The sequence below is a fragment of the Lissotriton vulgaris genome, chromosome 9, assembly GCF_964263255.1.
Source record: "Lissotriton vulgaris chromosome 9, aLisVul1.2, whole genome shotgun sequence".
Classification (NCBI taxonomy): Eukaryota; Metazoa; Chordata; class Amphibia; order Caudata; family Salamandridae; genus Lissotriton; species Lissotriton vulgaris.
Window position 1 is genome coordinate 31,353,019 of NC_141697.1, and position 25,291 is coordinate 31,378,309.

The following is a 25,291-nucleotide window of genomic DNA, read 5'->3' on the forward strand; positions in this document are numbered from 1 at the left end:
CACTGGTTGGCCGGGGCAGAAATCGCGGGCACAGCGCTCGCATGGATAGAATCTTTTCTATCAGGCCGCTCATTCCAGGTATGGGACGGCAACTCCCACTCAGCCCCTCTCACACTTTCTAGCGGAGTCCCCCTGGGGTCTTCGCTAAGTCCCACCTTGTTTAATGCATACATGGCCCCTCTTGAGGATGTCGTCGCCCCATTCGGGATAAAGATAGTGAGTTACGCGGACGACACGCAACTGGTCGTCTCACTCTCACACCTTGACAACCACCCAGACAATCTGCTGAACTGCCTCCAGGATATCCACCACTGGATGTGCGAGTCATCACTAAAGCTCAACGGAGCAAAAACCGAAGTCATGCTCATGGGTAAGAAATGGACTACCATTCCCCCATCGGTCTGGCCAGACGTTTTCGGCCATGTGCCCACCCCGAAAAAAGAAATCAAGACATTGGGAGACTGGCTGGAACCTGAGCTGTCTATGAAGACCCAGGCAGCTAAAACAGCAGGAACCTGTTTTGGACTCATGCGATCCATCCGCAAGATCCTTCCACTTCTTCCTCCCTTATCAAGGAAACTCCTGGTTCAGGGTCTAATCCTTGCCCGGCTAGACTATAGCAACGCAGTCTACCTCGGAGCCCCTGAATCCACCCTGGCAAAACTCCAGCGCACTCAAAATGCGGCCGCCCGGCTCCTTATGAGTCTCCCCTCCAGAGCCTCTGCCAGACTAGCGCTCAAGGCCCTTCACTGGCTTCCAGTGCGTCAGAGGATAGAATTCAAGGCTCTGTGCACTGCCCACAAACTCCTCAATGGTCTAGGCCCCCCTATCCTGAAAGACATGGTTACCCCCTACAAGGCCCCCAGACTCCTGCGCTCGGATAACGAACGCTTGGCCACTGTCCCGAGATTTAGGAAGGTACGCACCGGCGGTCGACGCTTCGCAGTAAAAGCGTCCTCAGGATGGAACTCACTCCCCCGCAGCCTGCGACTGGAACCTTGCCATCTGCTCTTCCGTAAAAAATTGAAAACTCTCCTTTTCCCCAAATAGTAACACCTACCCCCCCCCTCCCCCCGGTCTCCACAATTCTTACAGCGCGGGGATGCCTCCGGGTCACCAGGCGCTCTATAAATCGCTAAATAAATAAATAAATAAATAAATAAACCCGAAACTGTGCAGAGTCTAGAAACGCTCCGATGAAGACGAGATTCTGAAAGGTACACAGGTGTGACTTCTGCACATTGATGGAGAACCCCAGCAGGTGCAGGAGGTCGGCCGTAGTCTGGAGGTGGCTGACAACCAGTCTTTGAGGTAGGTGAAGACTGAAACCCCTAACCTGCGCAGATGAGCTGCGACCGCCGCCGTCACTTTCATGAACACCTGTGGGGCGCTGGTAAGGCCGAATGGGAGCACGGTAAACTGAAAGTGCTTGTGGCCTACTGTGAACCGCAGGTAGCGCCGGTGGGCCGGCAGGATTGGGATGTGAAAATATGCGTCCTGCAAGTCCAACGCTACCATCCAGTCTCCTGGGTCGAGGGCAGCTAAGACCTGAGCCAAAGTCAGCATCTTGAACTTCTCCTTCCGGAGGAAGCCGTTGACGCTCCTTAGGTCCAAGATAGGGCTTAGGCCCCCTTTGCCCTTCTTGGGAACCAGAAAGTAGTGGGAGTAACAAACATGTCCTACTTCTGGCCCAGGAACGCGCTCAATGGCCCCCCTTGGCCAAGAGGGCCGAAACTTCCTCTTGCAGAAGTTGCAAGTGATCCCCGACACGCGGTGGTACTGCAGTGGCATGGCTGGAGGGGTTGCCTCGAAGGGGAGGGAGTAGCCCCTTCGGACGATTTGCAGCACCCACCTGTCCGATGTTGTGGTGCCCCGGTGATGGCGAACCCTGTCCTCCACTGGCGTTAAATGGGCCTGAAAGCTCAGACTAGGAAAGCTATGAGGCGGATGCTGCGGGTGTGGATGTGGATGGGTAACCATGTCCGCCACCGCGCTGAATGTTTGGGCAGAAGATTGCAGACACGGGGCCGACAGGCCCAAGGACTTGGCCGTAGCCCTGGAGTCCTTGAAGCATTCCAGCGCATTATCTGCCTTGCCACCAAAGAGGTGGCTGCCATCAAACGGCATGTCCATAAGGGTGTTTTGGACATCGGCCGAAAAGTTGGCGGACCTCAGCCAGGCATGGCGGGGAACCGCCACAGACGTGGAAATTGCTCTTCCTTGCGAGTCCGTGGTATTCAGTCCACATCGTATAGAGTAACGCGCTGCGTCTCTTCCCTACGTGAGGGCTTGAGCGAGCTTCGCCCGGTCCCCCTCCGGGCACTCAGGCAGCACGGCCGCAACCGTATCCCACAAAGAGTGGTCTGTAGCCGCCCAAGAGGCATGCAGTGTTGACCGACCGCAACCCCAAACTAAGGGAGGAGAACATCTTCTTCCCGAACTGTTCATACCTCTTGGATTCCTGATCTGGTGGTGCCGTCGGGAATGCGGATTGGGAAGTAGAGGCCTGGATAACCAGGCTCTCGGGGTGGGGTGGCTGGACAAAAAATAGGGCCTTCCTGGGCTGGGCGGTGGCGTCTCGCGACGTTCCTATCTACAGGGGGACCTGTAGTGGGCCTGGACCAAGTACCCAACAGGACGTCCATGAGAGCCTCATTAAACGGCAGTAGAGGCTCCGGTGAGCTTGCCTGCGGTTTAAGGACCTCTGTGAAGATGTTATACCCAATTGTAGTGACGAGGAGCTCAAGAGCCAAGGCCTTGGCTGCCCTCATCAGCACCACACTGTAAGCAGCCCCCTCCTCCGTAGCCACGGTAGAAGGGGAGACAAAACCAATGTCTGGGGAGGTATCCAGGCCACTGGCGTCCCCTAGTTCCTGTGTCCAGTCCTGAAATGACTGGCACTCACGTGCCAGGGGGTCCTCAGACCCCCCCAGTCCCTATCGTCGTCCATGTCCTGAAATTCAGGTGTAAAGGGTGGACCCAGATCCTCGAAGTACTCTGCTTCGGCCGACGCCGGATCTGGACCGAGGGGTAGACCAGGTACGGCATTGTGCGGGGACGACGCCGGGGATAACGACCTAGGGGCCGAAGCCGGCGGGGTCGTAAGGTCGACCAACGGCGACCCGGATCTGGAACCGGACCCAGCGGGACCTTGCGCTGTCGGGACCGAAGTCATCGACTGCGCCAAAGCCGAAGCACCCGACGGCGCCGGAGCCGAAGCACCCGGCCCGCTTGGGCTCCCAGTCAGTGCCGATTGGCCCGAAGGCGCCGCGGAACCCGACGGTGGAGAGAGCGACCTCATGGCCATGAGGAAGGCATCGATCTCCTCCGGTGTCGCGTTCTGCCCAGGGACCGGCGGGTATGGAGCGGGTATGGAGCAGGCCGCGTGGGCGGTGTCACCCGAACCCCCGGCCGCGTCTCGCGAGCTTTGGGGGGAGTCAGAAGAGCGATGTCGCCTCTTCGACTTCTTTTGCATCTTATCCGAGGACTTGGAGCCCGATGAGTGGTGTTAACTCACAGAGCTATGATGACTCCGGCCCCGCGACCGGTCCCTCAACCTCCTTCCGGACCGGAACCTCGAGCGGCACGGAGCCGACTGCCGGAGCTCGAGGCGCTTATGGGACTGCTCCCGCCTAGCCTTCGACATCAAGGCCTGAAAGTAGGCACCGGCGATGAGGGTCGGTAACCGACAGTCGGTTGCAGTCGGCACAGGGCTTGAACCCGGGCATCCCTACCAGCACCGATGGAGTCGTAGACTCGAAACGGATCAAAAAAGGATCGAAAAAGTTTAGTCAAAAAGTGACTAAAGGGTACCACTTTCTCCAGACCTGCGCTTTCTGGCGCGTAAAAAAGAAGAACTGACGTCAGCGCGCGAGGGCGGCGTCTAAGTAATCCGACGAAGTCATCCCGGCGGCAACGACGCTGACGACGGACGCGGAGCCGCAGACGACGCCTACTGACGCACAGGGGTACTGCTACGCACAAAATTCCGGATCCAGTCTGACGTCTGGGGATATTCTAAGGTAAGGAATCTTATACTAACCTGTTTCTTTCAGATTTTGTTATTAATGTATATATACAACATATGTAAGCATACTAAAATCAATCAAATCAGAGTTAAAAAATGTACCTGTGAATGGCCGCTCCACATACACTGGAGACTGAGGCATAAATAGCATTTCCATACACCGAGAGTTGGCGCTGCAAACAGTCTGCTGGGCAGAGCACATCTGCAGCATCCTTCCGCACATCTAGGCCTCGCGTGAAACATGTGATAGGAGTGGGATCTGTAGATGAATAATTTATGGAAAAGGAAAGCAGAAATAAGTACTACAAAACAACTGCAAAGAGACGGCAAAATATGTACGTAACTGAGAAACATTAGCAATCACTGCAGCCATCCGAAAAATGGTACTGGTAACAGAATGTCTGCGAACAAAAGCCCCTATACATCATAGTCTTTTTCCAAACAATGTCACATGCTAAATGAAGCACTTGTGGACCACAATTTGAAAGAGTTCTTTTTGTGCAAATCAGTTATTGCCATTTTGAGAAGTACAAAAATAAAAACACTGAATGTCTTCTGTGAGTCTTCTACACCAGATGTGAATTTATCATAGTTATCAGCTCACATCAGCATACAGTCTGTGCTAAAGCAAGAACTAACCATATCCTTAGATAAGCCATCAATGTTCCTCATACTCTCTGGTGATTCATATACGTTCTGGCTCTGAGGTCCATCTCATATTAGTCGCCGCCTCGAATTTTCTCCCCTCCACAGTGTTTATTTTTTACCAAAAGTAAACCCAAATTAAGGAAAGCCTTCCCATACTGACTTCTCGGTCATACAGTATATTCAGAAGTGCTATTAAAGGAATTTGGACAATTATTCACTCACCAATTACACATCATCGTAAAGAAAATAGAGTGACCCAAAGCTCACTCCAGTAAACCAGGTGCAAACTGGAACCAAAGTGACAGTCATTGATGACAAGCAGTTGAGAGGAGTCATAGTAAGAGTGAGTGTTGGTCATACCAAATCCCCCATCAGAAGTAGATTTGTAGCATTTGACTATGGACACTTCCATGACTTATTATGAATAAAAGAGTGGAGCTTGGAAGTACCCTATAATGATTATTCTGCAATATTCATACCTTCTTGTACAGTAGCACCTTCCCAAACAGGGAAATTGGCATGGGGTGCTAATGTGCCAGGAGCTAATAAACCAGATCCCATCCTAACGATCACATAATAGGGGTTATATTAGTTATCCATTTTGTAGACACAGAAGGGGGAATAACTTTTAAACTTACCTAAAAAATCTCTAAATCACTGTCAGAGTAGATCACGACAGCCAGGGACCCGCATCCCAAGCACACAGAGCTTTACCCAATTCAAACAGATCAGTACAATCAAAACTTAGTGGTGATTCATTCAAGTCATGGTGCAGTTATGGTGACTGCAACAGACCAGGAGGTCACCAATATATAGAAACACTTTCTTCCACCCCAGGTGCCGCAGCCAATTAAACATTTGCTTCAAGCACCCCATTAACAATCACCCATGCCAATCGATCCTTATAGAAGTGGCGAAGGAAAATAACAAAGTCTGGGACTATATTTAATTCGGTCAGAACGGCGAAAAAGTGGTCTAAAGAAAGGACTGCCCTGGGCGGTTTGATTTTTTCCGTGACTGCTAGTGCATTGTATAGCTGTGAGATGTTATGCTGGGTGGAGCAAACAGGCATGAAGCTACTTTGTTCCTGATGTTCAAGGGACTTTTCAGGCAAAATAAGAGATTGTAAAGAACTTTTATGAGTATTTATGCCTCAGTCACACCTGTCAGTCAATCATCCAGATTTCACAATAAAACTAGTTGGCAGTTCAAATGTAAGTTTTTGGACCCAAATCCAACAAACATCAAATCTACAATACATTCTATCCAAGTAAAAAATGAACTTATATTGTATAACCATAAGCTAATAACATTTAAAAAAAAAGCTATACCTCTACAGCATTCAAAAACCTTCCCTGTGCACGTCACATTTAAAAAGAGCATACAAGATAAAAGTTTCTGGGCTTGTTCCCAGAACGTGAAGCCATATTTGATTAAAACCAGTTACTGAATACAAGTACTTGGGAATGATTTTTAAGGGGAACTTATCTTTAAAAGACACTTCACATCTCAGGAACACCGAAGTAAAGCAGTGGCTGGTGTTTTGGATAGAGTAGCTCTCAAACTGGGCCATAAATCAATGGAGGTATTAAAAGAAGCATATAATCTGACAATTGCAAACCTGTTTCTATATGGAACTGACATACTGGAAGAAGATATGAAGCCTATAAATATAATCAAAATAAATACCTGGAAGAAATTGGCTTGGATTTCCCATGGGTACAGTAAACTCACAGCTGAGATTAGACCTGGGATTGATGAATATAACATTCGAATACTATCAAAGATGAATACATTTCTGGAAAAGAATAGTTGATTCAAAGGAGGGATCATTGAGTTATATCATAAAAACCTATCTCCAGGCAGAAACTTCATTTCCACGGACAGAGCAAAGTTATGGTGATAGCTGATACAAGTGGGATACTGAAACAGGGAGAAAGACAGCTCTCAAATAGGAGGAGAAAGCTTAAACATCAGCTCAAAAAGTTGGGTAATGAAAACAACCTTGAGGATCCTGGACTACGACCACTTGTTTATCACATGCAGGAAGTAGATGGAGGGAAAATTAGACCCATACTTTGAAAATAGAAAAGAAAGGGGTATTAGGAGATGGGTGTTTAAACGGAGACTGGAACAAGAACAAGTACCCCAGCTAATCAACTGAAAGTTCGATAAAATCAGACATGGATATGTGGATCTAAGGGATCCAAATATGCCCAGACTGTTCAGACTTTCTGCAAGAAAGAAGTCTCTCACTTCCTATAATTCCTATAATCAGAGTTTTGAAGATTACAAAAATTAATGATATGCTTCCCACTGTTCTGAATAGTGGTGACAATTTAACTTTATGTGTTAGATTTGTGAATTTGTTTGGTATTATTAATATTCGATCAGATGATGTTTTCTAAAAAAATGATGTTTTAAACTATTTTCTTATTTAATAGTTCAGAATAATTTACTCATTTTGTAGGCTTCTAGATAAGATTTTGAAGCTATCGTTATCTTCTAAGCTAGCAGGCCATTTTGATAAGCACCTACAATTATATGTGTCCAGTTTAAAACAAAAAGGAAAGTAATGCACTATACAGATTAAGCGTCAATGCAAGCAAGTGAGTTAAAGTGAATATGAATGAGTGTAAGGGAGTGTAAGTGTGATATTAGGGTATTGGGACATGCCTTCCTTGAAAAAATTAGAGTCATGGGTCTTATGATGTCACTTCCTGTGATGTCATTCAGGTCAAAGTATATGTAATGTCACTTTTGTTACTCTCGGCATTTTAGTGAATCGACGCTCATGCTAGTGTATCCGCCTCGCCGTGCCAGTAAGTCATTCTATGTTATGTTATAGCGTTTTATATAGCGCTCAGCTGCCCCAGCAAAGAGGCATCCTGGCGCTTCCATCAACAGAGAGATAGAGCTGATTGCAACGGCGGACAACTCAATCAATCAATCAATCAATGACATTTATAGAGCGCACTACATACCCGTGGGGTCTCAAGGCGCTGGGGGTGGAGGGGTGCCGTTACTGCTCGAACAGCCAGGTCTTCAGCTTCTTCCTGAAGGAGAGGTGGTCTTGGGTCAGGCGCAGGTCGGTCGGGAGGGAGTTCCAGGTCTTGGCAGCCAGGTAGGAGAAGGACCTTCCTCCTGTAGTCGCTCTTCGGATGCGGGGGACGGCGGCGAGGGCGTGGTTGGCTGATCGGAGGTGGCGTTTGGGAGCGTAGAAGTTGATTCGGCTGTTGAGGTAGCTCGGGCCTTGGTCGTGTAGGGCTTTGTGTGCGTGGGTGAGGAGGCGGAAGGTGATTCTTTTGTTGACGGGGAGCCAGTGGAGGTCTCTCAGATGTCCGGAGATGTGGCTGGTTCGTGGGATGTCGAGGATGAGTCTGGCTGAGGCGTTCTGGATCCGCTGGAGTCTCTTCTGGAGCTTGGCGGTGGTACCGGCGTAGAGGGCGTTGCCGTAGTCCAGACGGCTAGTGACGAGGGCCTGGGTGACGGTCTTCCTGGTCTCGGTGGGGATCCACCAGAAGATCTTCCGTAGCATGCGTAGGATGTTGAAGCATGCCGAGGAGACGTTGTTGACTTGCCTGGTCATGGAGAGGGAGGAGTCCAGGATGAAGCCCAGGTTGCGTGCATGGTCGGTCGGTTTGTGTGCGGTGCCCAGGGCTGGAGGCCACCAGGAGTCGTCCCAGGCGGAGGGTGAGGAGCCCAGGATGAGGACCTCCGTCTTGTCTGAGTTCAGTTTCAGGCGGCTGGTCGTCATCCACTCGGCTACCTCTTTCATCCCTTCGTGCAGGTTGGCTCTGGCGGCGGCGGGGTCGTTGGTCAGCGAGAGGATCAGCTGGGTGTTGTCGGCGTAGGAGATTATGCTGAGGTTGTGTTGGCGTGCGATGGCCGCGAGGGGGCTCATGTAGACGTTGAAGAGGGTGGGGCTCAGTGAGGATCCTTGAGGGACGCCGCAGATGACTTCGGTGGCCTCTGACTTGTACGGTGGTAGGCGGACTCTCTGTGTTCTTCCGTCGAGGAAGGAGATGATCCATTCCAGCGCCTTGTCCTGGATTCCGACGTTGCTGAGGCGCTGTACTAGGGTGCGGTGGCAGACAGTGTCGAATGCCGCGGAGAGGTCTAGGAGGATGAGGGCCGCTGTTTCCCCGTTGTCCATCAGGGCTCGGATGTCATCGGTGGCGGCGATGAGGGCGGTCTCGGTGCAGCATAGAAAACTATATTAGAGGAAAAAGGTAGGATTTTATAGCCTTCCTAAACTCGAGCCGATCCTCCAGTCCCTATGTGAACCGGCACCGAGTTACATAGTTTGGCTGCAAGATATCGGAAGGAACGCGCTCCAGCTCGGCAGCGCTTCACCCGAGGAATGGTGACCAAGTGCTGCCCCAGAGAACGCAGTGCACGGGGGAGGGAACATACGGAGTCAACAAATTACAGAGTAAATTAGGTGTGGCAAGTTTCAGGATCTTAAAGGAGAGGCAAAGAGTCTTGAATTGGATCCGCTTCGCCATAGGGAGCCAATGAAGTCTCCAGATGGTATCGGCGATGGGATGGAATCGTGGGAGACCTACAATCAATCAATCAATCACGGCATTTGTATAGCGCACTACTCACCCAGGAGGGTCTCAAGGCGCTGGGGGAGGGGTAAGTTACTGCTCGAACAGCCAGGTCTTGAGCTGCTTCCTGAAGGAGAGATGGTCTTGGGTTCGCCGGAGGTGGGTGGGGAGGGAGTTCCAAGTCTTGGCTGCCAGGTAGGAGAAGGATGTCCCTCCGGCGGTGGCTCTGCGGATGCGTGGTACGGTGGCGAGTGCGTGGTTGGTCGATCGTAGCTGGCGGGTGGGCGTGTAGAAGTTCATGCGGTCGCTGAGGTACTTGGGGCCCAGGTTGTGGAGAGCCTTGTGTGCGTGGGTGAGGAGTCTGAACGTGATTCTCTTGCTGACGGGGAGCCAGTGCAGGTCTCTCAGGTGTCCGGTGAGGTGGCTGTGCCGGGGGATGTCCAGGATGAGTCGTGCGGAGGCGTTCTGGATGCGTTGGAGTCTTTTTTTAAGTTTGGCTGTGGTTCCGGCGTAGAGGGTGTTCCCGTAGTCCAGTCGGCTGGTGACGAGTGCCTGGGTGACGGTCTTCCTGGTTTCCGTGGGGATCCATCTGAAGATCTTACGGAGCATGCGCAGGGTATTGAAGCACGAGGATGAGACGGTGTTGACTTGTCTGGTCATCGACAGGGAGGAGTCCAGGATGAAGCCCAAGTTGCGTGCGTGGTCCGTTGGTTTGGGAGCGGTGCCCAGGGCCGGGGGCCACCCGGAGTCGTCCCAGGCGGAGGGTGATGATCCCAGGATGAGGACTTCCGTCTTGTCTAAGTTCAGTTTAAGGCGGCTGTTCCTCATCCAGTCGGCGACGTCTTTCATCCCTTCGTGTAGGTTGGCTCTAGCGGTGGTGGGGTCGTTGGTGAGGGAGAGGATGAGCTGGGTGTCATCGGCGTAGGAGATGATGTTGAGGTTGTGCTGGCGTGCGATGGCTGCGAGGGGGCTCATGTAGACGTTGAAGAGGGTTGGGCTGAGTGAAGATCCTTGTGGTACGCCGCAGATGACTTCGGTGGCCTCGGATCTGAACGGAGGGAGGCGGACTCTCTGGGTTCTTCCGGTGAGGAAAGAGATGATTCACTCCAGCGCTTTCTCTCGGATTCCGATGTTGCTGAGGCGCTTCACTAGGGTGCGGTGGCAGACGGTGTCGAATGCCGCAGAGAGGTCCAGGAGGATGATGAGGGCCGCTGTTTCCCCGTTGTCGATCAGGGTTCTGATGTCGTCGGTGGCTGCGATCAGGGCGGTCTCAGTGCTGTGGTTGGCCCGAAACCCGGACTGCGAGGGGTCGAGGGATCCGTTCGTCTCGAGGAAGGCGGCAAGCTGTGTGTTGACGGTCTTCTCGATTACTTTGGCCAGAAAAGGAAGGAGCGAGATGGGGCGGTAGTTCTTGAGGTCGGTGGGGTCCGCCGTTGGTTTCTTCAGGAGGGCGGTCAGCTCGCCGTGCTTCCAGCTCTCTGGGAAGGTGGAGGTGTGGAAGGAGGAGTTGATGGTATCTCGGAGATGGGGTGCGATGGTGGTGTCGGCTTTGTTGAAGACGTGGTGTGCGCACGGGTCGGTTGGTGATCCGGAGTGGATGGAGTTCATCGTGCGGGTGGTGTCTTCGGTGCTGATCGGGGTCCAGTTGCAGAGGGTGGTGATGGTGGGCGTTGGTTCGGTGGTAGGGTGCGTGGTCTGTGCGTCGAAGCTGTTGTGTATGTCGGCGATCTTGCGGTGGAAGAATGAGGCGAGTGAGTTGCAGAGGTCTTGCGAGGGAGTGATGTTGTTGTTTCCGGCACTGGGGTTGGAGAACTCTTTGACGATGCTGAAAAGTTCCTTGCTGTCGTTGGTGTTGTTGTCCAGTCGTCTTTTGAGTGCTGTCTTCTTGGTGGCGCGGATCAGCTGATGGTGTTTGCGGATGGCGTGCTTGAGGGCGGTCCTGTTGTCTGTGGTGTGGTCGAGCCGCCAGGCTTTCTCGGGGGTGCGGCAGTTCTTCTTGGATTCCTTGAGTTCGTTGGTGAACCAGGGGGTTTTCTTGCTGCCGGGTCTGCTGGGAGGGTTCTTTAGTGGTGCGAGGTCATCGGCGCAGGCGGTCAGCCACTTGGTGAGGTTGCTGGCTGCTTCGTTGGGGTCCGTTGTGCTGGTGGGAGTGTTTTGGCTGAGGGAGGCGGTGAGCTGCTCGGCGGTGATCTTGCTCCAGCTTCGGTGGGGGACCTGTTGCGGGTGGTGGTGGTTCGTAGTTCTTTTGAAGCTGAAGTGGACGCAGCTGTGGTCGGTCCAGTGGAGTCCGGTGGCATGGCTGAAGGAGATGTGCTTGCTGGATGAGAAGACGGGGTCAAGCGTGTGGCCGGCGTAGTGGGTGGGGGTGTTCACCAGTTGCTTGAGTCCGAGGTTGGCGAGGTTGTCCAGCAGGGCGGTGGTGTTTCTGTTGTTGTTGTTCTCCAGGTGAAAGTTGAGGTCTCCTAGGAGCATGTAGTCGGCGGAGGGAAGGGCGTGCGGGCTGATGAAGTCTGCGATGTCTTCGCTGAATTGTGTGCGTGGTCCCGGTGGTCTGTAGATGAGGGTGCCTCGGAGGGTGGTCTTGGGGTCAGTGTATATTTGGAAGTGCAGTTGTTCGGCGGCGGTGAAGGTTTCGTCGGAGTTAGTTGAGATGCGGATGGTGTTCTTGTGTATGATGGCGATGCCTCTTCCCGTCTGGTTGACGCGGTCCTTCCGGGTGATCTTGTATCCGTCCGGGATGGCTATGGTGATGTCGGGCGCTGAGGAGGCGTTCATCCAGGTTTCGGTGAGGAAGGCGACGTCCGGTGCTGTCGTGTCGAGCAGGTCCCAGAGTTCCACGGCGTGCCTGTGCATGGAGCGGGTGTTGAGCAGGATGCACTTCAGGTGGTCGCTGCTGGTGCTGGGCTTGGCGGGGGCGGTGCAGGTCCGGTAGCAGGAGAAACGGCAGGTTTGGCAGTCGAAGGGTCCATGGGCGCGTCCCGGGGTGGCACGGTAGCACGCAGGATTCCGCCCGGCATTGAGTGAGTTGAGGGTGGCGGCGTCGTAGGTCCGTTGTGTGGTCTTGCATCGGTGGTTGGGACCAGGGGTCTGGCGCTGGCGCGGTCCAGGCGCGGACGGGTGCAGAATGGCTAGCCTTTGGCGCGCCGGCTGCACGTCAACGCTGCGCGTACGCATGCACTCTGCCATAAGTGGAGAGTGGGGGGGCGGGGCGAGGGAGGAGCAACTGGGAGGCGCGAGCGGGTTGGCGAGTGGGGGTGAGCGTGCGGGGATGCCGGAGGGAGCGGGGGTGGGGCCGCGGGGGAGCAGCGGCAGGGAGCGGGGGTGGGGCAGGGAACAGCGGGGGACAGAGGGAAAAACTGAGGGCATACACGACAATGACAACGGCAGCAGAGTAAAGTACAGTACAGAAACAACGAAAAACGGAAGCATTAGGCTCTGGCCGCCGCGTTTTGAATACGCTGCATCCGGATGATCTCAGCTTGGTTAGCCCCCAATAACAAGAAACTAGCATAGTCCAGGCGAGAAAGAATAGTCGACCGGACTATCAGCTGGCGCGCTGATGGGTCAAAGAATTTCAAGATGGGTTTAAGACCTCGTAAAAGGCCAAAGCATGTACCTGCCACTTTTTTAGAGTTAATACAGAAACTGAGAGGAGTCCATCCACACCCCCAAGTTCTTGACTTCCTTCTCAGGTTCCGGGGCCTTGTCCAGAGCATTTGGCCACTAATGCTCGCCCCAAAGGCTAGCATTCTTGCCAACTAGCAGAACTTCAGTTTTATTTGCATTTAATTGCAAATTATTAGAAGTCATTCACACCACCACGGCCGTCAGGCCGCTTCTGAACCTAGAGGCATTCAGGGTAGAACCTTTCGCTAGTGCAACCACTAGCTGCGTGTTGTCGGCATAAGAGACCATGGAGAGGTCCCACTTCCTGGCGACCGCAGCCAGCAGCTGAACATAAAGGTTAAACAATGTGGGGCTCAAAGCCGAGCCCTGACGGACCCCCTGCTCAATGGACCGTACCTGGGATAGAAATGGGGGAGTGGAGACACGAAAGGATCTTCCGGTTAGAAAGGACCTAAACCATTCCAGAGCCAGGCCCAAGAAACCTGCCTCCTCTAAGCATTGGAGCAGAATGCCACGCTAGACCGTGTCAAAGGCGGCACTCAGATCCAGCAGGATCAGTGCCACCGTTTGACCAGAGTCAAGAATGGTCCGCAGATGTTCAGTCATAGCCAGGAGCGATGTCTCTGTGCTATGACCGGCGCGGAAGCCGTGTTGCATAGCATCCAGAGTGTTATTGGAGAGCAGAAAGTTGGTAAGTGTGGTATTGACATGTGCCTCCGCAACCTTCGCCACCCAGGGAAGAAGAGAGATAGGCCTAAAATTCTCTGGGTTAGTCGAGTCTAAGGTTGTTTTTTTAAGAATGGGAGACACCCAAGCCTGTTTCCACTGCGCCGGCACCATGGCGGATGAGAAAGAGGAGTTGATTATCTGACGAAGAGGCGTCGGGAAAAGCAGGAAAGATTCCCTAAATTGAGCAGGCTTTAGCGAGCCAGCAGGAGAGCCAGACTTAATTTTTACGCTCAGCCAACTAAGTTCCTCATAACAAATCTCAGGAATAGCCATAAGCCTAGAGATCAGCCTTGGTCTGGAAGGGGAGTACGTACGGGAAGTGATTATGGGAGGAAAAGATCTATAGATCGTGCGTACTTTCTCCACAAAGAAGGAGGCCAGTTCTTCACAATGGAGTTCGGAGGGGACTATAGGTACTGAAGTTTGGCAGGATTAGGGCTAAGCTTAATCTCAATGGCTTTAAGGCTTGAGCGGCCCTTGTTGAATGAAACATACAGACTTCTTCTTTTTCATTATATAGGTAAGATGCTTGCTCTAATAACTACAGCCATCAAGTACAAGAGAAACCCATAAATGTCTTCTACCATTCTGAGAACCGCAAGACAAGAAGATTAGGCAGGAGGCCATAAGCCAGGGTACTCTGAGGATTTGGACTGAATATCTGAATTATGAAAATGTGTGAAGTACAAAAAGGAATCATTTACGTGCTTTCATTTTCACACAAAAAATGGGACAATCTCTATTCTTTTACTGTTTGTCAATTATCCTCATCTAATTCAGGCTCTTTTTCTTTTCTCTATGTTGATCGTTTTTGTCTCCCATTTGTCCCTTTTATCCTCCAGCGCAAGTGCCCTTTTATATTACACCCACTTCTGATTCTCTCTACAGTCTGCCCCTATGCTTAAGTGCTAGTGGAACAATAATTATTAGTATTTAATGTATCTGCCTCGTCATGCATGTTTTCATTTTCCTTTAAAAGTGCCCCTGTTCAACTTACACTGAGGTCAGATGCTCCTAAAAAATCTTACCTACTATGTGATCAATGCCAATGGAACCCACCAACGAACATTTTGAACTATGATTTAGATCAAGGATCACCCTGCAGACAACAGAATCTGGAGCAACATTCTCTGAGGTTCCAGTTTGTTCACTAGAAACATAACTGAGGAGATGTATCATGTGAGGCAAAATTATACATTAGCATATGAAGGAACATGTTGGAGACAAGAAAAATAGCTTTTAGTAATTTTGTTTGTAAAGTGTAGGGGAATATCAGCTGTGATAATGGGGCTGTTTAGACAAAATATTGAGTTGGAGATAAATATGCAAGAATATTGTTGACAACAATATCATCTTTTCAAGTAAGTCATATTTTAAATATCGATTCTTTTAATATAGTTCTCAGTAATATAGTGGTTAAAAATATTGTTTTTTAATTCCTTGAATGTTTTTTAGTTGCTATATTAATTTTATGTATTACTATTTTTAATATCAAGGTTATACTTTTTTTTAAATATAGCACATCATTTTGAGCGATTTAGAATTTTTCTTCATTTTTAATAGTAATTTATTATATTGTAGCAGGTTGTTGGGTTTGTAGGGGGACAGGGTGGGAAGCCAATTACGTAATAATTATGAATTTAATACATTTTATTTCATTATGATTGTTATGTATTATGTAATACTGATTAATTTGTTTCTGTTATTTGTGTGCTGTTGATTTGCAGTGGTTTAGGGTGGGAAGTTAATTAAGTATTAATTAACAATGAAATGTTAATTATTTAATTGATTTGTGAATCAAGTAATGTATGGAATGATATAGTTTCTTACCTGTAACGCCTGTTCTCTCATAGCGGAATTTTCATGACAGTCATAAGCATTGAATAGTCCTGCCTGCCTGCAGGGAGCCCGGAGCACTTTTTCCAATATATCTTCTCAAGTGCTGAAGTTAGCCTTTCTTCAGGAAGGCCTTGAATAGTCAGAATAGAGTAGCAAGCCCATCCCACCTGAAGCGGTAGAGTAGACAGAAACAATGGCAAGATAGACAGCTAAGCAAAGACATTTCTGAGGAACCTCTGTCCCACTTGAACATCCGTTCTAGTATAAGAGTCAAGGCAGTAGTGCCTAGTGAATGTGTGAGTTAACTTCCACGTAGCAGCTTTGCAAATATCTGCCATGGGAATATTTCTCATCAAGGCAGCCTTGCCCCTAGTGGAGTGGGCTTTGGGTTTGCAAGCTAGAGTCTTATTAGCTAGCTGATAGTAGAAGAGGATGCAAGATACAGCCACCTGGTGGGGGGCGCTAGGTGGCAAACGAACAGAAAGGCCGCCACATAGTGAGGGTCCCATAGCCTGGAGCTAAATCCTGCAATTCTCCTTGTCCCGAGGTTGAGAATTATCGGGGATTGCAGTGCAGAGTATTGCGCACGGATTGAAGCGCCAGCCCTCTGGGTTTCAGAGCGTCCCGGCGCAGATTACCGATACAGTGCCTGTTTGTTTGGACAGCCGGGGCGAGTCACTGAGCGGCCTGGAGCTGTCCTACAGCGCGACTACTCACGCAAGCGCCGTGGTCCCCACATGGCAGCTGGGCCACACGGCAGTAATGGTGGCGGCTAAAGGGTGATGAGTGTTACCAAGGCGGCGCTACTGCTCGCACACTTGAAACAAGCATTTACAATGCAATGGTTTTGCCTTTTTGAAAGTTAGAGCTATTGGCATTGCTCTTGACATTTTTATTTATGTTTTTTTAACATAAATAAATGGCATTGTCATTTACAATGCCAATAGCTTAATCTCTCGCAAATGACACACAGACACCCACAGAGAGCCCCCCACACACACACCCACACAGATCCCCCCTCACACACACGCACAGAGCCCCCCTCACACACCCCCCCACAGAGCCCCCCTCACACACACCCCCACAGAGCCCCCCACACACACAGCCACACAGAGCCCCCCCACACACACCCACACAGAGCCCCCCCACACACTGCGAGCCCCACACACTGTGAGCCATGGGCAGAGAGAGACACACACAAGGATTAGAAGGGAAATATAAATGCACAAACCTTTCATATACACCCATTATGGACACACACATACACACAGAGTCACCAGCACACTAGACTGTGTATTCACAAACAATAATATATGCATTCAAATACGTAAGCACACGCGCTCGCACACAACGTACACCTTACACACGCGTGGATCCTTACACGCACATGCAGAGACACACCCTCACGCCTAGGGACACAATGTGTGTAACTCGTGTTTCAATCCAGGGTCTGCATGAGTTTCTACCGACAAGGTCATGCGTGTGGTTCAATGCATGCCTAGGCCAGTGCAGAACGCCCGGTAAGGGCAGTGTGGCAACGAATCGTGACGTGGAGATGTTGCCAATACACATGTGTATTGTGGCGAGATATGAATCTACGTCGCTTTGAGCGCGACAATGTGTCACCTTTGTGTCGAGTTACATTGTCATCTAAATGTAAAGATAAATAAAGTGAGAGAGCAGGTTTGTTTTGAAAATGGCTTGCGGTGCCCCTCCAGTGTGCAGCAGCGGTAGGTGGGTGTGTGCACTTACTGGGGTCGGTGGGGGGCTTGTACCCGCTGGCCTCGCTCTCCGCAGCCGTCTCCGGGAAGGTCCCCTCTCTGCCCCCCTGCTTGTCGGCTGGGGAGGGCCCGTAGTCGGACAGTGAGAGCGTGTGGCTGTCAAAGGTGGTGCAGTCCCCGCGGCGGGCGCCTTGCAGAGGCTCGGGCTTGATGCCGCCGTAGTGCCTGGCCGAGGGCAGGCTGGGGAAGGAGAGGCCCTCGGGCACGGGCTCCAGCCAGGAGCGCATGTACCTGCCGGCCTCGGGCGCAATGGGGTGGTGATGGTGGTACACGGTGCCAGCGCCTCCTGCTGGGTGCACGGGGTTCCAGGAGCTGCCGAAGACCGGGCTCTTGGACTGGAAGCTGCAGGGGGTGAACTTGGCGTGGTCCGGCAGCCGGCCCGGGGGTGCCAGTGGGCCCAAGGCGGCGGCAGCCGCCGCTGCATACCTCGACTGCACCAGCTCCTCGCTGTCGTGCAGCAGGAAGGAGTCCACGTAGTAATTGCTGAGCGGCCCGAGGTCGGCAGACTCTCACACGACAGAGCGGGACCTCCAGTAAAAAAAATTTGAAACTGCATATTTCATGTAACAACTTGGAGGCAGCGAGTAGTACAGTCACCTAATAAGTTGGAGGCAGCGTGCCCGCCCATTGGCCGTCACGTGACTGCGCAGCAGAACAATAACGTATAATCAGTCCGCAGTCTATTAATGGGTCAGTGTTTTCCAGCCACCATTTTTTATAGCGGCAAAGCCATATGTTTTTTTTTTATGCAAAAAGGGGATAGCTAGAGTTATACGGAAAAGTTTTGTTTGAATTGTGGCCAGCAGAGATTAAAAGATCACATCTAGACACGGCAACCCTTTTCCAAGTGGACAGAGGCGAAGAGGAGACCACGGATGCCGTCGCCGGCAGGAACGGGCATTGTAGAGCAAAGCACGGGCACCAGCGGGAGGGGGGCGGGAACGGGGGCCGGAGACACGGAGAGCGGGACGGGGGCGGGGGGGGGAACGGGGGCCGGAGACACGGAGAGGAGTAGAGGGGGTGGGAACGGCCAAAAAATAAAAGCAAGCACTCACCTGGACTTCTTCCGGGTGCCGTCAATACGGGGCGCGTTCCCGGCTTTCGGCTGACGTAGCGTGACGTAGCCAAAAGCCAAAAATTCTTGGGAACGCCCCCGAATCTGGTCCGGCATTGACGGACAGGCCCGTCTTCTAATGGCTAGCTTCCATTTATGGAGCTAGCCAATGGAAGACAGGGGCCGTTCCTGTCTCCCCTACTATACTCATTAGGTTTTCGCCTGCGCGAAAAAGCTGCGCAGAGCGCAGCTTTCGCCAGGCAAAACCTAAAAAGGGAGGTAGCCTGCAGAGAGACACTATAGTCCCTGAAAACTGTGGGGAGTAGACAGCAGAATACAGGGCTGAAGTGGGGCACGGGTGGCGGATCGGCCATAGGCGGAGGTGCACAACAGGCACGCATAGAGGAGTGCATTGAGCTTGAAGTGCAGGGCGGAGTGCGACATACAGAGGCAGACACCGCTTGCAGCAGTATCTATAACGAGGTTACTGAAGTAAATACTACCGCACCCTACGAAACACTGCAGAATACCTGGCTGGAGGAACTACATAGGAGTCCTTGGGAGCTCAGGGGCAGGAAGTGCGATAAGCTGGGGGAGTATGTTTCGCCAATACCCCCCAGCAGTGGTAGTCTCCTGAAGTGGCCCTCACCCCCAGATTACTGACGCCCCTTAGGTGAAGTACTGGCGGTCAGAGGAATAGCTGCCTTTGTGGACTCTGGTTCACAGAAAGTGAGAAACCCAATTATACCCTTGAGGGCTTGGGTAGTTAAGTGAAAGGGTAGAGAGGCCTTCAAGGGATTTGATTCAAAACAAAGATCAGTTGTTCAATTTACTTTAAGGCTAAAGTTAAATAGCCTGATGTGTAAGTCATGTAATTAAATATACACAATCAATTTATAAAACACATCAAAACATATAAACATATAAACAACAAAAACACAAAGGTGTATCAAAAAAAGAGCTTTATCAAAAAATTCATTAAGTCAGCAGTAAATCAAAGAAGCAGGTGAGGCAATGCTGATATGAAGAGCCTAGTAGCAAATCAACAATAATACAGCAAAACCTATAAAAAACATCTATCTCAGGAAACAAAGTGAATCAAACACTGTAGAGATAAGATGGAGGTCGACGTTTCGGTCTCTCTACAACATAATTAACGAGACCATCTTCAGGACTGTTGTCAATAAAAACACTGCTATAAGCTGTGCTGAAATCTAAGTCAGGGAACACAATCGTCCCGTAGGTGAAAGCGCCAAGGATACCCTGGTAGATAAATATTGGATGGTGAATGGCTCAAAGCATGGAGGATGTTTGAAAAATCTCTCAAGTTTGGAAATTGGTAAACCGGGAGCCTTTTCTTATCATAGAGTAGTTGTGTCCATGAATATAGGATCTACAAGGGAAATGGCAAAACCTTGTGGGTTGGTGCTGTAATCCAACAGATGGTTGAATGGGCGTTTGGCAGCTTCGGTTCTGTTTTTACTTAGAAATCGAAGTCGGGTCAAAATCAATCTGACTGCAAACACGGAACAAACCGTGTTTGCAGTCAGATTGATTTTGACCCGACTTCGATTTCTAAGTAAAAACAGAACCGAAGCTGCCAAACGCCCATTCAACCATCTGTTGGATTACAGCACCAACCCACAAGGTTTTGCCATTTCCCTTGTAGATCCTATATTCATGGACACAACTACTCTATGATAAGAAAAGGCTCCCGGTTTACCAATTTCCAAACTTGAGAGATTTTTCAAACATCCTCCATGCTTTGAGCCATTCACCATCCAATATTTATCTACCAGGGTATCCTTGGCGCTTTCACCTACGGGACGATTGTGTTCCCTGACTTAGATTTCAGCACAGCTTATAGCAGTGTTTTTATTGACAACAGTCCTGAAGATGGTCTCGTTAATTATGTTGTAGAGAGACCGAAACGTCGACCTCCATCTTATCTCTACAGTGTTTGATTCACTTTGTTTCCTGAGATAGATGTTTTTTATAGGTTTTGCTGTATTATTGTTGATTTGCTACTAGGCTCTTCATATCAGCATTGCCTCACCTGCTTCTTTGATTTACTGCTGACTTAATGAATTTTTTGATAAAGCTCTTTTTTGATACACCTTTGTGTTTTTGTTGTTTATATGTTTATATGTTTTGATGTGTTTTATAAATTGATTGTGTATATTTAATTACATGACTTACACATCAGGCTATTTAACTTTAGCCTTAAAGTAAATTGAACAACTGATCTTTATTTGTGGACTCTGGGCAGACACAAAAGTTGTGAATCGGCCGTCACATTCACACTTGACGTAACTTTAGCGCCTTACGCCCCATATTCTTTCTAGCTGCAGCGGCCAACATGGGAAGAACAGATGCACGCCAGCCGCGCCTTACTTTTGAGGCGGAAAAGGGCACGCGTCTGCCAACAACAGAGATGGATCTTGTCGCAGAAAGCTTGTCGCAAGATTCACAGCCCGCATCAGGAAATGATATGCAGGCGAATCTTCTAGAAGTGAGGCAGGGCTTCTCAAACATGGCAGATAAGATGGACACTTAATCCACATGCATGAATACGATAGCCCATAAAATGGATAAACATGAGGAGCGCATAAAAGATGCAGAACACTGCATTTCAGAGACAGAGGACACTGCAGCCCGGAAGCACACCACGGTAACACAGATGGAAAAGTTGCTTAAAGTAATAGCCGCGAAGAATGAGGACATTGAAGCGTGCAGGCGTAGGAACAACATTCGCTTGCTTGGAATACCGGAGAGCGCCAATACAGGCAAAATGGAGGAGTACATTGAAAAGTTACTGCTGAAGTGGTAGGTGCGGAATTGCTATCTCCTTATTTCATCGTTGAGAGTCCCATCGATCCCTTGGACCGAAACCTCCTCCTGGTAGTACTCCCAGACCCATAATAGCACGATTACTGAATTATAGGGACAGGGATGTCTCCCTAAAAGTGGCGCGGGAGAGGAAGCAGTTACACTATGAAGGAGTGCCTTTCACTATGTACCCGGATTTTACCACCCACGTGCAAGAGGAACGACGTAAATTCATGGCTGTGAAGCAAAAGTTAAGACAGCCCCAAATTGATTATGCTCTCCTGTACCCTGCGCGCCTCCGAGTTACCTATCAGGGTAAACAGTCATTTTATACCAAGCCCCAGTAGGTTGAGGAATTCCTAAAACACCTTAAGAAGAACAGGGCAACATCCTCCTCACAAAAGGATTTGCAAAGATCGCACTCCCCGTCTTCAGAGTGATGCCCACCTGAATAGTTGAATAGCCCAAGTGTCCCTGATTACTAAACATAGAGTTTACACTGCAAAAACGACAGGACTACCTTCCATGAGGGGTCTCATCTAGCTGAGGCGAATGTTGGCAGGGACGTGCGACCTCATGCACAGGGGACATGCAGATTGGAAAAGACCAGGTACCCTCAAGGCCCAGTAAGGGATGTGTTTGATGACACAGGCATTCCCTGAATGGCGAGGTGAACTCATGAACCACCTAACAGCACTTCCCCCTACGGGTGATCCCTCTTTTTTTTACGCATGTTCTGGTTGTTGCTCAGGAAAAGTTATGAGAATCATTTACTTAATGGGATGGGGGAGGGGGCGGGATGGGCAGTACTGGCATGATTGGCATGCTTCAGTGGGGGGGGGTTTGGGTAGGCAAATGTATGTATGAGCACTTCTTACACTATGAGGTTTTTAATTGTAACTCGAGAACAGTTCGAATGTGGTTCTATGTAACACTGCTTTGTCTTAGGCATCACCATGCAAAACAAAATGACGGACACGATAGATAGCAAGCAATTGAATATCATGTCCTGGAATGTTAGGGGCTTGGGGGACCCGAGAAAATGCAGACAGATATTGTCCTATCTAGACCGTCAGCAGATAAGTGTAGCACTGCTACAGGAAACCCATATTGACCCACGGTCCTCAGGTGTGTTTGCTGGCAAATGGCAGGACCAACGTTTTTTCTCGTCATACTCCTCATATGCCCGTGGCACAGCCATTCCGATAAAGAAACAAATGCCTTTTGTGTTAGAGGGTGTATTGACAGATCCTCATGGGCGATATGTAATAATATGGGGCCGACTGGGCAGAGATTCAGTTACAATAGCCAATGGCTACGGTCCTAATGTCGACGCACCAGATTTCTTTAATAACATGTGGGGTAAGATTGCGGGTGTAGGGTCCACGCATATTATATGAAGCGGTATTTCAATGTAGCCTTTAACCCGGTCCTGGTAAGGTCCAGTACTGCAACACATCACTATACCAACTCGCAAACAGCACTGCAGGGTATACTAGAGGAGGGGGGACTGATAGACAGTTGTCGTTATATTGACACCCAGGTGAAGGAAGGCACGCACTTTACGGCACATGCAGGAACATGGGCGCGGTTGGATTACTGTCTGCTCTCTAGAGGACTAGGACAGGCTATAAGGAAAGTGCTTCATCCTCCCGGAACTTTCTCTGATCACTGCCCCGTGAAACTCGTGCTCACAATCCCGGGATATGACACACCAAGGCCTAGCTGGAGGCTGCAACCTACTGCTCTGTTAGACACGGTTTTTCACACTGAATTGGGAGAGGAGATTCAGGATTTCTTTGTGCGGAATAAATGTTCAGTGGACAGTGTGGCGATGATATGGGAGGCCTTCAAGGTCACTATCAGAGGGTTTTGCATATCAAAAAGTTTTGGAGCGCTCAGGGATATTCAAACAAGGCTCAGGCAATTAGAACAGGAGTTGAGGGAACTGGAGGTGCGGATGAGCCTGGGGTGGGAGGGGAGACTGGTCCAGTGCAGGCTAACTTCTGAGAGAAACTGTCGGACTGCGAGGAGAACGCGGCACGAGAGGTGAAGTTCCAGTTTAGATACTGGACGGCCCGCAGATATGGGGAGATACGGGCAGGGTGAGCAGCCAGGTAGAGTGTTGGCCGAAGTGATCAGACACCTGCGCTTGTACACGCACATTTTAGAAATCACGAGACCGGGGGAGGAAACATGCCAAGACTCAAGCGACATACTTGCTGCGTTCAAATCACACTATAGCACATTGTATACCACACAGCGCAGCGGATCGCTAGATATGGATGAATCCCTGGGGGACGTAGAACTTGGGTGGTTAAGTGATACCCAAGGAAAATTCTTGTGCCTTCCGTTCAAACTGGACAAAATCAGGGAAGCAATAATGCAGCTGAAAAATGGAAAAGCGCCAGGGCTAGACAGCATACCTGAAGAATTTTATAAGCACTACATTGACATCATGTCCCCAGTTCTTAAGGAGATATACGAAGAATCCCTAGACCAGGGAGAGCTCCCCCCTCGATGAGGGAAGCGCTACTCACGCCCCTTTTAAAGACTGGTACACCCCCCCTCCCCCAAGATCTTAGCGAATAGATTGACCCTTTTAATGGAAAAACATATTCTCCCTGATCAATCAGGATTCGTCCCAGGCAGGGCCACAACTTATAAACTTAGGACCCTGTCCTCTCTCCTACAGAATGTGGCGCCAGAATTCCCACTAGCTGCAGTTTTCTTATATGCCACCAATGCGTTTGATTCTGAGGAGTGGGATTATTTATTTAGTGTCTTACAACGCATGGGCTTCCCCCTGTTGTTAATTTCCTGGATCAGGCTGTTATACAGACAACCCACTGCCAAGGTACTGATTAATGGTCATCTCTCTCCCGCATTCTCCATTACGAAGGGTACGCGACTGGGTTGCCCGCTGTCTCCACTACTTTTCGCTATTGCAGTGGATCCACTGGCATCCCAAATCCGTCAACAGCACTGCGAGAGAGTGTTCCGCTGCTGTCTGCGTCGAATCCTAATATCCCTTTATGCAGACGACATTACGCTATATGTTAGAGACCCACAACAAAATGTAAACCCTATATTGCGGGACTTTCTTTTATTCGGCAGGCTATCTGGGATTAGTATCAATTGGGGGAAATCTCAGTTTTTCCCTTTAACGCCTGCGGTCAATAAATTTACACTAGACTTTCGACTAGACTGGTGTGACACAGACTTGCGCTACTTGGGTATACAGCTGGCCATGGACAGGGACACTGTGATACGTCTAAATTATGGTACAGCCATTACGAAACTTGCAGATCATGTTACTCTCTAGATTTCGCTGCCCCTTTCACTCGCACGTCCCTGATTAAAATGGTTGTTCTCCCACAATTCTTATATTTATGGATATACCATACAATCCTGGTCCGCATTTTTTAAAAACTCTAAGCACCGAGCTGCTACGGCTTCTATGGGTAGGCAAACAACCGCGGCTACAGTGGTCCATACTCACCAAGCCGTATGCTCATGGTGGGTTTGATATACCGGACTTTGAGGTTTACTTTCTCAGTGCGCAGGCCCACTATGCATATTATTGGGTCAATCCCCCTAGATATATGCCATAAATCGCCACAGAGGACTGGCTTGCAGACCCTATCCCGCTGACCGGTCTCATATACGCCCCGGCTCGCACATGCGCATCACCACCCACCACGGTTACCAGTACGGTGGATGCGTGGAACCGAATCACGAGCCTCCTCAATGCCCCTCTGTTATACTCCTCGAAGTTGCCACTGTCTTACCATCCCAATATACCGCTGCTGCAGGAAAAAGGGTTTCAAAGGCTGTGTGACAGGGTTAATGTCACAACATGGGGCGATCTGTTTCATGACGGTGTGTTCCACTTGTCGGACTCTTTTTTCCATGAAGTTCAGCCCTCACCTTTGGATGTTTTCTTATATGTCAGATTACGACAGGTGGTAGGTTCGGTCGTCCCCGATTTCCCACAGGAACCTACGAGTCTTGTCCCCCTGCACCTTATGCTGGGGTCTGGGGATGGAAAGCATCTAGTGTCTGGGTTATACAACAACATACGCATGCAGCAGGTGGGTGCACCTTGCCCGGTTCTGCCAGTTTGGAGAAAGCCAGACCTGAGCAAACTGGGCCATAATTTATAAAATTTATAAATTTATAAACAATTGTTGCAATCTGATTT

At 50.0% G+C, this 25,291-nt stretch overlaps 1 protein-coding gene and 1 pseudogene across 1 annotated transcript in view; both read right to left on the minus strand.

Moving 5' to 3' along the window:
- Positions 1–25,291, minus strand: part of COCH (cochlin) — a 432,915-nt gene that overhangs the window by 289,266 nt on the left and 118,358 nt on the right. The window contains exon 4 of the mRNA XM_086936983.1: positions 4,130–4,286. Within this exon, the coding sequence (XP_086793109.1) occupies positions 4,130–4,286 (157 nt within the window). The remainder of the gene's footprint in view (positions 1–4,129; positions 4,287–25,291) is intronic.
- On the minus strand, positions 4,330–25,001 carry LOC147689571 (homeobox protein Hox-A9 pseudogene; annotated as a pseudogene).